This window comes from Nicotiana tabacum, chromosome 17, assembly GCF_000715075.1.
Source record: "Nicotiana tabacum cultivar K326 chromosome 17, ASM71507v2, whole genome shotgun sequence".
Classification (NCBI taxonomy): domain Eukaryota; kingdom Viridiplantae; phylum Streptophyta; class Magnoliopsida; order Solanales; family Solanaceae; genus Nicotiana; species Nicotiana tabacum.
Genome location: NC_134096.1, coordinates 7,331,021 through 7,343,520, shown reverse-complemented (window position 1 = coordinate 7,343,520; position 12,500 = coordinate 7,331,021). Strand labels below are relative to the sequence as shown.

At 36.6% G+C, this 12,500-nt stretch overlaps 1 protein-coding gene across 18 annotated transcripts in view; it reads right to left on the bottom strand.

The window, feature by feature from the left end:
• The window catches only part of LOC107786447 (putative late blight resistance protein homolog R1A-4), a 32,114-nt gene extending 23,356 nt beyond the window's left edge, over positions 1 to 8,758 (bottom strand). For 9 of the 18 annotated variants that reach the window (XM_075233929.1, XM_075233928.1, XM_075233932.1 and 6 more), the window contains exons 1-5: positions 8,496 to 8,757; positions 8,235 to 8,309; positions 5,345 to 5,569; positions 4,484 to 4,810; positions 4,108 to 4,170 (exon numbers count right to left, since the gene is read on the bottom strand). In XM_075233929.1, coding sequence (XP_075090030.1) covers positions 4,108 to 4,170; positions 4,484 to 4,810; positions 5,345 to 5,569; positions 8,235 to 8,294 — 675 coding nt within the window. In that variant the 5' untranslated portion in view covers positions 8,295 to 8,309; positions 8,496 to 8,757. Of the gene's footprint in view, positions 1 to 4,107; positions 4,171 to 4,483; positions 4,811 to 5,344; positions 5,598 to 8,234; positions 8,310 to 8,495 lie in introns of those variants that run through there. The other 9 variants (XM_075233939.1, XM_075233937.1, XM_075233945.1 and 6 more) reach the window with 6 other exon arrangements.
• Positions 8,759 to 12,500: the final 3,742 nt, after the last annotated feature.

Sequence of the window (12,500 nt, the reverse complement as noted above, 5' to 3'; positions counted from 1 at the left end):
CAGACCAAAGTTGGTCGGTTTTTTTAAATGACCCGCCGAATTAACCGACCAATTTTGGTCGATTTTTTTAACATTAATTTTTATTTATATTAATTGAAAAACCGACCAAAGTTAGTCGGTTTAAAATTAATGGGGAGTGAATTTGAAATGAGCATGATGGGTGAGCTTAATTTCTTCTTAGGCTTACAAATTAAACAAAATACAAATGGAACTATAATCTATCAACAGAAGTACGTAAACGAGTTGCTTAAAAGATTTAAAATGGAAGATTCCAAAGAAATTGACACTCCTATTGCAACAACTACAAAGTTGGATATAGATGAACCTGGTTCATCTGTCGATCAGAAGTTGTATAGGGGAATGATTAACTCATTGTTGTATCTCACTGCTAGTAGACCTGACATTGTTTTCAGTGTAGGCCTTTGTGCAAGATTTCAGGCAAATCCGAATGAGTCTCACTTGACGATTGTCAAGAGAATTTTGAGATATCTAAAAGGCATCACTGATCTTTGTCTATGGTATCCAAAAGGTAGTAATTTCAATCTAGTGGGATATGCTGATGCTGATTATGCAGGTTTTCTAGTAGATAGAAAGAGCACCTCAGGTATGGCATACTTTCTTGGCTCATGTCTTGTGTCTTGGGCCACCAAAAAGAAAAATTCAGTGGCCTTATCTACTGTTGAAGCTGAGTATGTTGTTGCTGCTTCATGTTGTGCTCAGTTGTTGTGGATCAAACAGTAATTAATGGACTTTGAAATTGATGTTGGTTGTATCCCTATTTTTGTGATAACACTAGTGCAATTAGTATGACCAAGAACCCGATTCATCCCAAGAGAACTAAGCACATAAATGTTAGGCATCACCTTTTGAGCGATAACTATGAAAAAGGGTTGATCACTGTGGAATTTTGTGCTACTGACAAGCAAATAGCTGACATCTTCACAAAAGACCTAAGTAGAGATCACTTTAAAAAGAACATGTTAGAATTAGGGATGATTAAGATCACCTAAAAGAACCAGTTCAGAGTTTACAACGAAAAACAAAATGAAAAAAAAAATTATATTTTGTTAGAAAATCTGAAATTGTGTACATAATTAGATTAATTTTTGCTCACTCTCATACTTTCAATAGTATACTCTTGTGCCTTGTGTTAAAATGACTCATTAATCTCTAATGATATTTTCTCTATTTTGGCAAATTTAGACTTACACAAGAGAATTATCAGTGAAGAACCTGGTTCATCAAGATAACACGGTATTTTTCTACACTCTGTATAATTTGAAATAATAATATTTGGATCATGAGCAGAGTCCTACTTAATTCCAAACTCCTTTTGGACTTATCCGTTATAAGTGAACCAGTTCCGTTCAAAAGAGTCCCAACCGAATTGAAGCACCTAGATTCTAGGGATACACTCCAAAGTCTTTTCAAAACTGAAATTCAGTTTGATTAGACTTTCACACCCACTATCATCCCTTCCACCATCCCAACCTCTAAGAAAAGAGTATATATGCTTGCTCGTAAGGTTGTTGCGGGGAGAGAACAAATCAAGAAATTAGATAAACAATTGAAGGATAGTCAGGTCCAGGAACCTCAGAAATCTGAAGACTCATTTAAATCTTCTACTGAGGGGGAAGAAACGGTTTCTTCTGAAATTGAACAGGTATCTTCTGGCCCTAAAGTTACTCCTGAGACAATTTTTGAAGTTGATACAAATTTGGAGAATATGTTTGTACTGGTAGGGTCTATGGCAGGCGTCGAATGTATTAAATCTGGAGGAATTGGTGGTAAAAATAAAAAAGGGGGGAAAAAAAAAGCAAGTGTGTTCGAAGTGATGTGAGGGGAAAGGGTAAAAGAGTGGTTGAGTCTTCACCCACTCATGTGAGTTTAACCAAAGACACATGTGCAATGGTTGTTTGGGGAAAAATATCTACTGGAGTAGAAGAGAGTGTAAAGAAAACAGGGGGAAGTGGGTCTGGTGAAGCCGCTGAAGGGCTGGTTCAACTTGGAAAAAATATAAATGAACTTGTTTCATCTAAACAGAAAACCCTCACAGACCTACTGAAGAGAGTGACTGAAAGTTATAATCTAAAGAAGAAAGGGAGGTTGCTACAAGCAAAGATCACTTTGGGACAAATACTCTGATTGCTTGTGACTATGAGGTTCATGCCACTCCTAATGAACCTGGTTCATCCAAGAAGGTACCATTCAATAGCAAGGTCAGAGCCTTGGTGCAAGAGAGTATGGCAAAGGATGCTGAGATTAGAGGATAAAGAAAAAGTTGGCTGAGGTGGAGACTGAGAGAAATGCTCTCAGAAGTGAGCTGGCAAGAGAAAAGGAGAAGAATGATGGCATTCTTCAGGACATGCTGAAACTCCTCCAAACCAAAAACCAAGCACCCAGTTCTTCCCAGCCTTATGCATCCTAGCCTAGTGTAGATCAACCAGTGACCCAGTTCGGGATTTTTGTTGTTGTTTTTGCTCATGTTTCTAGTATGTTTATTTCTTTTTATGCTTTGTGAAAGAATCGTATCAATCATCAATGAAATTCACTATCTTTTGCTCTAACTGTTTGTTTATATTTCTTTGATGGTTAAAATTCTTAGCTTGATCTATGATGATTAATCCATGATTGCATTTGAAATAGCCCTGGTGGCCATGAGTAAGAGATAAAATCTGGTTATTTCATATATTTTATGCAACTTTTCGATGATGCCAAAAGGAGGAAATAGTGTGCTTTGTATTCTGAACAGTGATATTTATAACCTGATGAACCTGGTCCTTGATGATAAGTGATAAAAAAGAAAAATGTTTCTAACATTGTGTTGATGTTGAGCTAAGTGAAGGCTAATTTTGTTGCATAAATGGTGAAGGCTAATTTTGAAGATTGACAAAAGGAAACTCAGGCATGAACTAGGTCCATCCCTTGTGTGCATAGACACAGACAGAATCGAGTATGTGGGATGCACGTGAAGGAGATAAGCTTAACTTGGTCGAATTAATATCTCCTAATCTAAAAGGGTTGCATAATGGATAAGGAGAAAGACTCCTTAATCAAAGAGAACACTATCCAAGATAAGGGAGGAGTTAGAGGTTGAGATCAACTATAACTCTTCCACCAAGGAAGAGTAGCATTTGAACTCTAGTTGCTTTCTACTCTACTAACTCTATAAATCGCAGGAAGTTCTCATTCTACAAGTGACGCACAAAAGCAGATGTTAAACGTGAATTGAGAGCAAAATAGCAAGGCATTTTGCAAGCAGTTCTTGTGTGATTCAAGTGTGCGAACCTGAAGCTACATGAACCAGATAGAAGAACCAGTTCCAAATGGCTGTCTTTTATTTTAGTTCAATTGTAGTAGGTGTTTTCATATTGTACCTTTCAGCTTTATCTAGAGACAATTGTAATAGGTACTCAGAGTATTCAAGTTAGAGTTAACTTGAAGTTGCCGCAACAGTTAGAGGTTGTGTGCCACAACATGATTAGAGTTAATCCTAGGTTTACAAAAGTGTTTTGTAAATGCAGTTTTTGGCTCAGTGATTTAGTGAAGAGTTTTGGGAAAATCCTACTGGGAAGTAGGTCGTGATTTTTTCACCTTTCGAGCCAGGTGTTTTCCACATAAAAATCCTTGTGTTCTTTAATTTCTGCATTTATTATTCCGCAACAGTAGTATAAGGAACACATAGAAGAATCAGATCCTTCTATAATCTGTGCACGCGAAAAATTGAACACCACACAAATCATCCCCCTCTTGTGTGGTATTGAAGTTAAAACATCACTTTTCTTTAGTGACAACGAAAATGAATGATTATTGAACTATAATTATTGTATCTTACCAGGATAAAAGAAATATTTGGAGCATTAATTATATTTTTGTCTGGATATTATGGGGGAAAACCAAAAAAAATCAAATCAAACCGAAAAACCGAAAAAATATATATATATATATATAGGAACTATAATCAATTATTTAGTTATTTAATTTAATCGATGCTTCCATTAGTTCTTTAACTTAATATTTTATTTGGGTTTAGACCGTTAGGTGAAAAGTTTATTAGAAATAGACACCTCAAACCAATATTACTAGCACAAATTAATTATGACATACCTCCAAGTATGCTAGCTCCACTTTCTCTCTTTCTCCATCAGTTTGTTTTCCTCTTTCCATGATCTGATGTATAAAATACACATAAAACTTTATCAAGAGAAAGAAGTAAGAATACAAAGAAACTGAAGAAAGAAGCATATATAGCAGAAACATTTTTGCTTTGATTTTTTATTATTTTCCCTTTCTCTTATTATTTCTTATGATCACCTGATTCTAATCATCCCTTTTTTAAAGTTATTATTCTATTTAAGGTGTTAGAAGAGTCACTTAAGTCATTAGTTTTATGAAAGGAATCTGTGCTTGTGTGCAAGTATGAGGTGAAGAAAATTCAAGAAGTAGAGATGCGTAAGCAAACGGGGGAATAATCACAACATACGTCATATATTTCAATATCTTCAACCACAGGTTTATTTGGCTCAATGTTTTTAGCTTCAGGTTCCTTTGATAAAGTGGGAGGAGTAAGCTTCTGCAAATAAACACCAATAGCATCAAGGTACGCTCCACAACGCCCGTGAAATCCCACAATAGCTCCACCTTCTTTTATCACAAGTGAAAATGGGGTTCCAGCCTCAGACCCAAATGGTCCATAATTCTTTGTATTAGTTATAAAACATAGAGATTTTATAACCGAATAGCTACCACAACGTCCAAATGTCCCCTTGATGCCTGTTAAATATTCCAATGGAGTTGCCTCAATAACAACCTGCGATTATTGCAATCGGTTAAATAAGTAGCAGAATCTGGTAATTTTGATAAGAATTCAGAAAAGTAAAAGAATGTCACATTAGGATCCAAAATTTGTGACCTAAAGCAAATTTGGACACTTTTCCACTTCCTTTGCATTGAGAGTATTCAACTAACTTAGATATATAAAAGTTTATATTTACCCTTTCTACATAATTTTTAGATGAAGGGGATTCATTTAAACCCGTAGCTCTGACGGCCTTGTGTTAAACCCAAGTGAGGATCTATAATGAAAGTAACCGGTGTGTTCATATCTTTGACTTGAAAGATACTTATGTAACTATAGAGTTTATGTTGTGTACACTGAAAATTCAAAAAGATGCTAAACTATCATGTTAAGCTGACATATATAACATGTCATTTTTCATATCTTGAAAATTAAATTTTTATTACAAAATTTAAGTTCATTCCTATGACATGACACAAGTTAACTTGAGAAGAACGTGCCAATCACGAGAAATAAATATGTTTACCATAATATTTTTGGACCTACCTTGTCTTTTCGACCTCCATCCCTGCCAAACTTTGGTGAGTCTATAGTAGTACCTTGTTTAGTTACGGTCCTGAACATGATGGATTCTATACAATCTCCATGAGCAATCAATATTTCTTTAATAGGATTTTTCAACTTGTAATACCATTCTGATCCACCGGTGCCTCCCCATGGCTCCACCAATATTGAGTCCGCTTGATCGTAACTCACTTGATTTCCCTTCATCTATATAACAAATCAATGGCTCCATTTTCTAATTTTATCCCAATATTAATAGTATTATTTTGCAGTGAAAAAAAAACAGAATGAATATATAGGCACAACCATGTAAAAGAAGAGAAGGCAAGGTATCATTGTTGGCGATTTGCTTTGATTTTTTTTCAATCCCTTTCTCTTAATATTTCTTGTGATCATTCTATTTAAAGTTATTCATTCTATATAAGGAGTTAGAAGAGTAACATAAGTCATTAGTTTTACGAAAGGGATCTGTGCTTGTGCATAAGTATGAGGTGAAGTAAAGGAAGTAGAGGTGATTAAGCAACGGAGGAAATAATCACAACATATGTGAGAACTAGTTAATTTATCTGCCTTCAAGCTGTCACAAAAAATTACGAGTGAGTTATTAAGTGATCATTTTATAAATTAGTCCATAGATAAAAAGGAGAAATATGATAAATACTTAAACTAATTTTTCGTATGTTTAATTTTTAATTTTTTAATTCCATTTCATTTTCCTCCTTTTTGTTTCCTTTTTAATTTCAAAATATAATGGAAAAAATAAAAAGGACAATTATTATTGTCATTGTTCTTGTACAAACTTGAAAAAGAATTGGAGGTGTTGAGCAAATACGAATTGTTGAAGTTTTGATGTTGAGATTCAAATGTAAACTAATTCTAGATCCTTAATTGCTGATGAGATTCGAAATGGAAAAAGAATTTCGAATATACCATTGTTGAAACTTAAAAAATCTTGAAGAACAAAAAAACGAGTTAGTTGAAGTTCTTGGTTGTTGGCCAAATTGATTACTGGGGTTTGGTGATGATGTTGTTGCGAAATTGTAGTTGAAATTTAAGCTTGATTGGTGCAGATTTGGTTGAGTTTTTGTTGAATTTTGAGAGCCAAAATTAAATTTGAAGCTCTTGAAAATGTGTGATAAAATGTTCATGAAATGAAGTGTGTTTTGGAAAAACGGCTCATGAAAATCGGTCCCGAGACAGACACATGGCAATTTCGTATAGGTTACAATCCTTTTCTTTAAGTTCCTATGCGCGTGAAAGAGGGGTTTTCATGTTTGGGTCCAAGTGAGCACACAAGGTGCAGAATATTTTGACTTTTTTTTTAAGGGGTAATAAGACCCCGAAAAGAAAATGTATGTGGTTGAAACTTCGGTTATTGATTGGGAGGGTACTTATACCTTTTCCCAACCAAAAAGAAAGATGATAAAGCATTAAAAAAAAGAGTACATGATAAATTACTATAACCATTAAACCTAAAGAGAAGAATGAAGGGAAGAAAGCAACCAAAGTAGGAAAAAGAAAGATGCTATTATGAGTATCAAAGATTACGATTACCGAGAAAAGTATGAACATACCATAAAATGAAGCGTTTGTTTTATTCTTCCAATTATGTTGTAACTTAATCTTTAGAACCTATTATTAGTTGATTGATATAATTATTTTTATTTGATTGATCTTGGCTTATTGCTAATTGTTGTTTTTTTTCAAGTGGAATTGCCATGTTAAACAGAAGAAGGAATTTAAGTGTGAAAGTTAGTTAAACTACTTGTGATCAGGATTAATTAAGAGAATATTGATTAATTTGATTATTTGATCGAGTTTATGCAATTATCAACCGTTATACTCATGAGAGCAAATTAATAAATTAAGAATCCGAAGTAATTGGAACTAGGGGTGTATGAAGAAAATCGACAAATCCCACCAAATTGATAATCTGAATCAAACTGGAAAAAAAATTCGACTGTGATTTGGTTTGGTATTAAAAAAAATAATAATCCAACCATAATTGATTTGGTTTGGTAACTTAAAAATTCAAACCGAAATCAAACCAACCTGAGATTACATATGTATATTTTAAAAATATTGTATTAATAAAAATATTTATTATAATGTAATTTATAAATATTTCTTAAATTTTTTTAATAATTTATGTATTTTAATATAATTGTTTAAGTCTAAGCTTATAATTTACGAAGAGTCCATATAAGTGTTCGGTTGGGCCCAAACAAAATTGAATAAAAACAATCTAACAAAATTGTGAAAATAACACGGGCTAGCCAGTTTTTGGTAATTGAAAAATAGTCAGCATTTGCAAAGTCATTAAAAAATAGCCAATATTTTGGTACAACACAGAAAGTTCCAGCATAATATACTGGAGATTGGTGCACCTGTGTATGAACTTCCAGCATATTATGCTGGAACTCCAGCATATGGAAAGTTCCAGCATAATATACTGAAAATTAAAACACTTGTGTATGAACTTCCAGCATATTATGCTGGACCAGTATATTATGCTGGAACTCCAGTATATTATGCTGGAAGTTTACATGTAAAATTAGAATTTCAGTATATTATGATGGAATATTTTTCGAATTTTGAACTGTGTTTTTGTTTAGATTTATCTTTATATGCAAAGTTACTAAATTTCGATAGTAACTATAAAAGAAGAAGTTTTACCTTTCACCAATATATAGGAACTATAATCAATTAGTTAGTTATTTAATTTAATCGATGCTTCAATTAGTTCTTTAACTTAATATTTTATTTGGGTTTAGACCGTTAGGTGAAAAGTTTATTAGAAATAGTTATTCTTGACCTACCTAGGATAGACACCTCAAACCAATATTACTAGCAGAAATTAATTATGACATACCTCAAAGTTTGCTAATTTTCCTTTCTCTCTTTCTCCGTCAATTTGTTTTCCTCTTTCCATGATCTGATGTATAAACTTTATCAGGAGAAAGAAGTAAGAATACAAAGAAACTGAAGAAAGAAGCATAAAAAGTCATAGCAGAAAATATTTTTGCAGATATAGCCATGCATAAAAAGTAAGTGTTTTTTGAAGAATATTTCCCCATCCGAGTACCAAAGTTAAACACATTTTTCTTAAGTTATTAGAGACTAATTGACTAACCTTTTTAGTTGATGTTGAAGATGAAAAATCTGAGAAATGGATTTAGAATGAGGCAACAGAAAGTATGGAACGGTTGCTTCTTTCTGTTCTTGTGTATGTATGAATTCTCCCCTTTTCAACAAACCAACAGTTTGAGATAAGAAGTTGAAAATTCGTGTGGAGGAGAAGAGATAAGGGTATACGGGCACCAAAATCATGAGGTTAGGGAGAAAAAAATGACAAAAAATGGTTGGGCATTAAATTTGAAAGTGTCTTAAATATATTTCCGAGTAGTTTCTTTAAGTTATGTAAAAGTGAGCAATTTTTATATATTTGATAAATTGTGATGGTTAGATTTAAACAGAATTGTGAAATAAAAAGAAATTAGAATCCACCTCCAAACCACTTGTATCTATCCACAAATGATTCAATAATATCAAATATTGTTAAAGAAATTAATTACAATGCATAAAATTTGATTCCCCAAACTTTCCCCCCAAAAGTCAAAACTCTACCCCGGGCCCGCTTGGTCAAAATCCGAGGTTCGGACCAAAATCTATTTACCCGTTCACCCCGGGCCCGATTATATAATTAGTTTCTGAATCCGACCCCAAATTGAGGTCTAAATCCCCAATTTGCAAAACCCCAAATTCTTCCTAAATCCCTAGTTTCCTACCATGAAAGAACAACGATTAGGGCTAGGAATTAATGGGTGATGTTAGAAATGGAAGAAAATGAGTTAAAGAGTACAAACCTATGATTTGATGTTGAGTCTTCTCTTCAAAATATCTCCTAGGCCGAGTTCTAATGGAAGGGTTATGAAATTTTGGGAAAACTCCAGCTACTGTTCTGTTTTAAGTCACAGGCGGCAGGCCTTCTTCGCGTTCGCGATGAGCAGCAACCCGAGTGGCTTTCGCGTTCGCGAGAAGCTGGTCGCGTTCGCGAAGGGTAAGGCCCCCATTGCTTCGTGTTTGCGACCCAGCTATCGTGTTCGCGATTAAGAAAATCACCTCGCCCCAATTTACTCTTCGAGTTCGCGAGAGTACCTTCGCGAACGCGAAGAAGAAGACACCAGATGATAGCTGAAGCACAAAAAATAGATTTTCAAGGTTTCAAAACACCCGTAGCCTATCCAAAACTCACCCGAGCCCTCGGGGCTCCAAACCAAATATACACACAAGTCCTAAAATATCATACGAACTTGCTTGCACAATCAAATCGTTAAAATAATACCTAGAACTACGAATTGAACAACAAATCGAATGAAATTTTCAAGAAAGCTTTAAAACTTTTATTTTCACAAACGGACGTCCGAATCACGTCAAATCAACTCTGTTTCCTATCAAATTCAACAGACAAGTAGTCAATATTATAGTGGACCTGTACTAGGCTCTGGAACCAAAATATGGACCCGGTATCAACAAGACCAAGCATAAGTCAATTCTAAAAATCATTAAACTTTCAAACTTTTAATTTTTCATCAAAATTCCATATACCGAGATAGGGACCTAGGAATTCGATTCCGGGCATACGTCCATGTCCCAAATTACGGTACAGACCTACCAGGACCGTCAAAACACGATTCCGAGTTAGTTTACTCAAAACGTTGACCGAAGTCAACTCAAATTAAGTTTTAAGGCAAAACTTCTCATTTTATCAGTTTTTAACATATAAGCCTTCTAGAAGAACACCCGAATTGTGCACGCAAATCGAGGAAGGCTAAGATGAGGTTTTTGAGACCTCGAAACACAGAATTAGGTTCTAAAATATAAGATGACATATTGGGTCATCACATTCTCCATCTCTAAAATAATCGTTCGTCCTCGAACGGACATAGAAAAGTACCTAAGCTGGTGAAAAGATGTGGATATCTACTCTGCATGTCCCACTCGGACTTCCAAGTAGCTGCCTCGACGGGCTGAGCTCTCCACTGCACTCGAACTAAACGATAACTCTTTGATCTGAACTGGCAAACCTTCCGGGCTATAATAGCCACCGGCTCCTCCTCGTAAGTCAAATCTTTGTCTAACTTAATAGAACTGAAGTTTAACACATGGGACGGATCACCGTGATACTTCTGAAGCATGGACACATGGAATACCAGATGAACAACTGCTAAACTAGGTGACAACGTAAGCCCGTAAGCTACCTCTCCCACTCTCTCCAGAATCTCAAAAGGTTCGATATATCTAGGACTCAACTTGCCCTTCTTTCTGAAACTCATTATACCCTTCATGGGTGATACCCAAAGCAACACTCTCTCCCCGACCATGAAAGCAACATCACGAACTCTGCGGTCGGCATACCTCTTTTGTCTGGACTGAGCTGTGCTAAGTCGATCATGAATAATCTTGACCTTATCCAAGGCATCCTGTACCAAATCTGTACCCAATAACCGAGCCTCCCCCAGCTCAAACCATCCAACCGGCGATCGACACCGTCTACCATATAGTGCCTTATAGGGAGCCATCTAAATGCTCGACTTGTAGCTATTTTTATAGGCGAACTCTGCAAGGGGAAAGAACTGATCCCACGATCCTCTGAAGTCTATAACACATGCGCGGAGCATATCCTCCAAGATCTGAATAGTGCGCTCGGACTGTCCGTCTGTCTGAGGATGAAATGCTGTGTTCAACTTAACCCGCGTGCACAACTCACGTTGTACTACTCTCCAAAAGTGCGAGGTGAACTGCGTACCTTGATCAGAAATGATAGACACGGGCACACCATGAAGAATAGGTAACTGCCACAGGAATGGAATGCGCTGACTTAGTAAGCCTGTCCACAATGACCCAAATGGCATCGAACTTCCTCTAAGTCCGTGGGAGTCCAACAACAAAGTCCATAGCGATACGCTCCCACTTTCACTCGGGAATCTCTATCTGCTGAAGCAAACCACCCGGTCTATGATGCCCATACTTTACTTGCTGACAATTTAGACACCGAGATACATAAACAACTATATCCTTCTTCATCCTCCTCCACCAATAATGCTGCTGCAAGTCCTGATACATCTTGGCGGCGCCCGGATGTATGGAATACCAGGAACTGTGGGCCTCATCTAGAATCATTTGACGAAGTCCATCCACATTAGGTACATAAACATGACCCTGCATCCTCAAAAATCCATCATCTCCAACCGTGACCTGCTTGGCATCACCATGCCTCACCGTGTCCCTAAGGACAAGAAAATAAGGGTCATCATACTGCGGCTCCCTGATGCGCTCAAACAATGAAGACCGAGCGACTGTACAAGCTAGAACATGACTGGGCTCAGAAACATCCAACCTTCACGAACTGATTGGCCAAAGCCTGAACATCTAATGCAAGCGGTCTCTCACCGGCTGGAATATATGCAAGGCTGCCCATACTCACTGACTTCCTACTTAAGGCATCGGCCACCACGTTGGCCTTCCTGGGATGATACAAGATGGTGGTATCATAATCTTTCAATAGCTCTAACCACCTTATCTGCCTCAAATTAAGATCCTTTTGTTTAAACAAGTACTGAAGGCTCTGATGATCCGTGAAAACCTCACACGACACATCGTAAAGATAGTGCCTCCAAATCTTCAGCGCGTGAACAATGGTTGCCAACTCTAAGTCATGGACATGGTAATTCTTCTCATGAACCTTCAACTGCCGCGACGCATATGCAATCACCCTGCCCTCCTACATAGATACTGCACTGAGCCCAACACGGGACGCATCACAATATACGGTATAAGATCCTGAACCTGTGGGCAATACTAACACCGGCGTTGTAGTCAAGTCAGTCTTTAGATTCTGAAAGCTAATCTCACACTCGTCTAGCCATATGAACGGGGCACCCTTATGGGTCAACCTGGTCAACGGGGCTGCTATAGATGAAAACCCCTCCACAAATCGATAGTAATAGCCCGCCAAACCCAAGAAACTCCTGATCTCCGTAGTTGAAGTGGGTCTAGGCCAGTTCTGAACTGCCTCAATCTTCTTAGGATCTACCTGAATGCCCTCTGCTGATACAACGTGCCCTAAGAAGGCGAC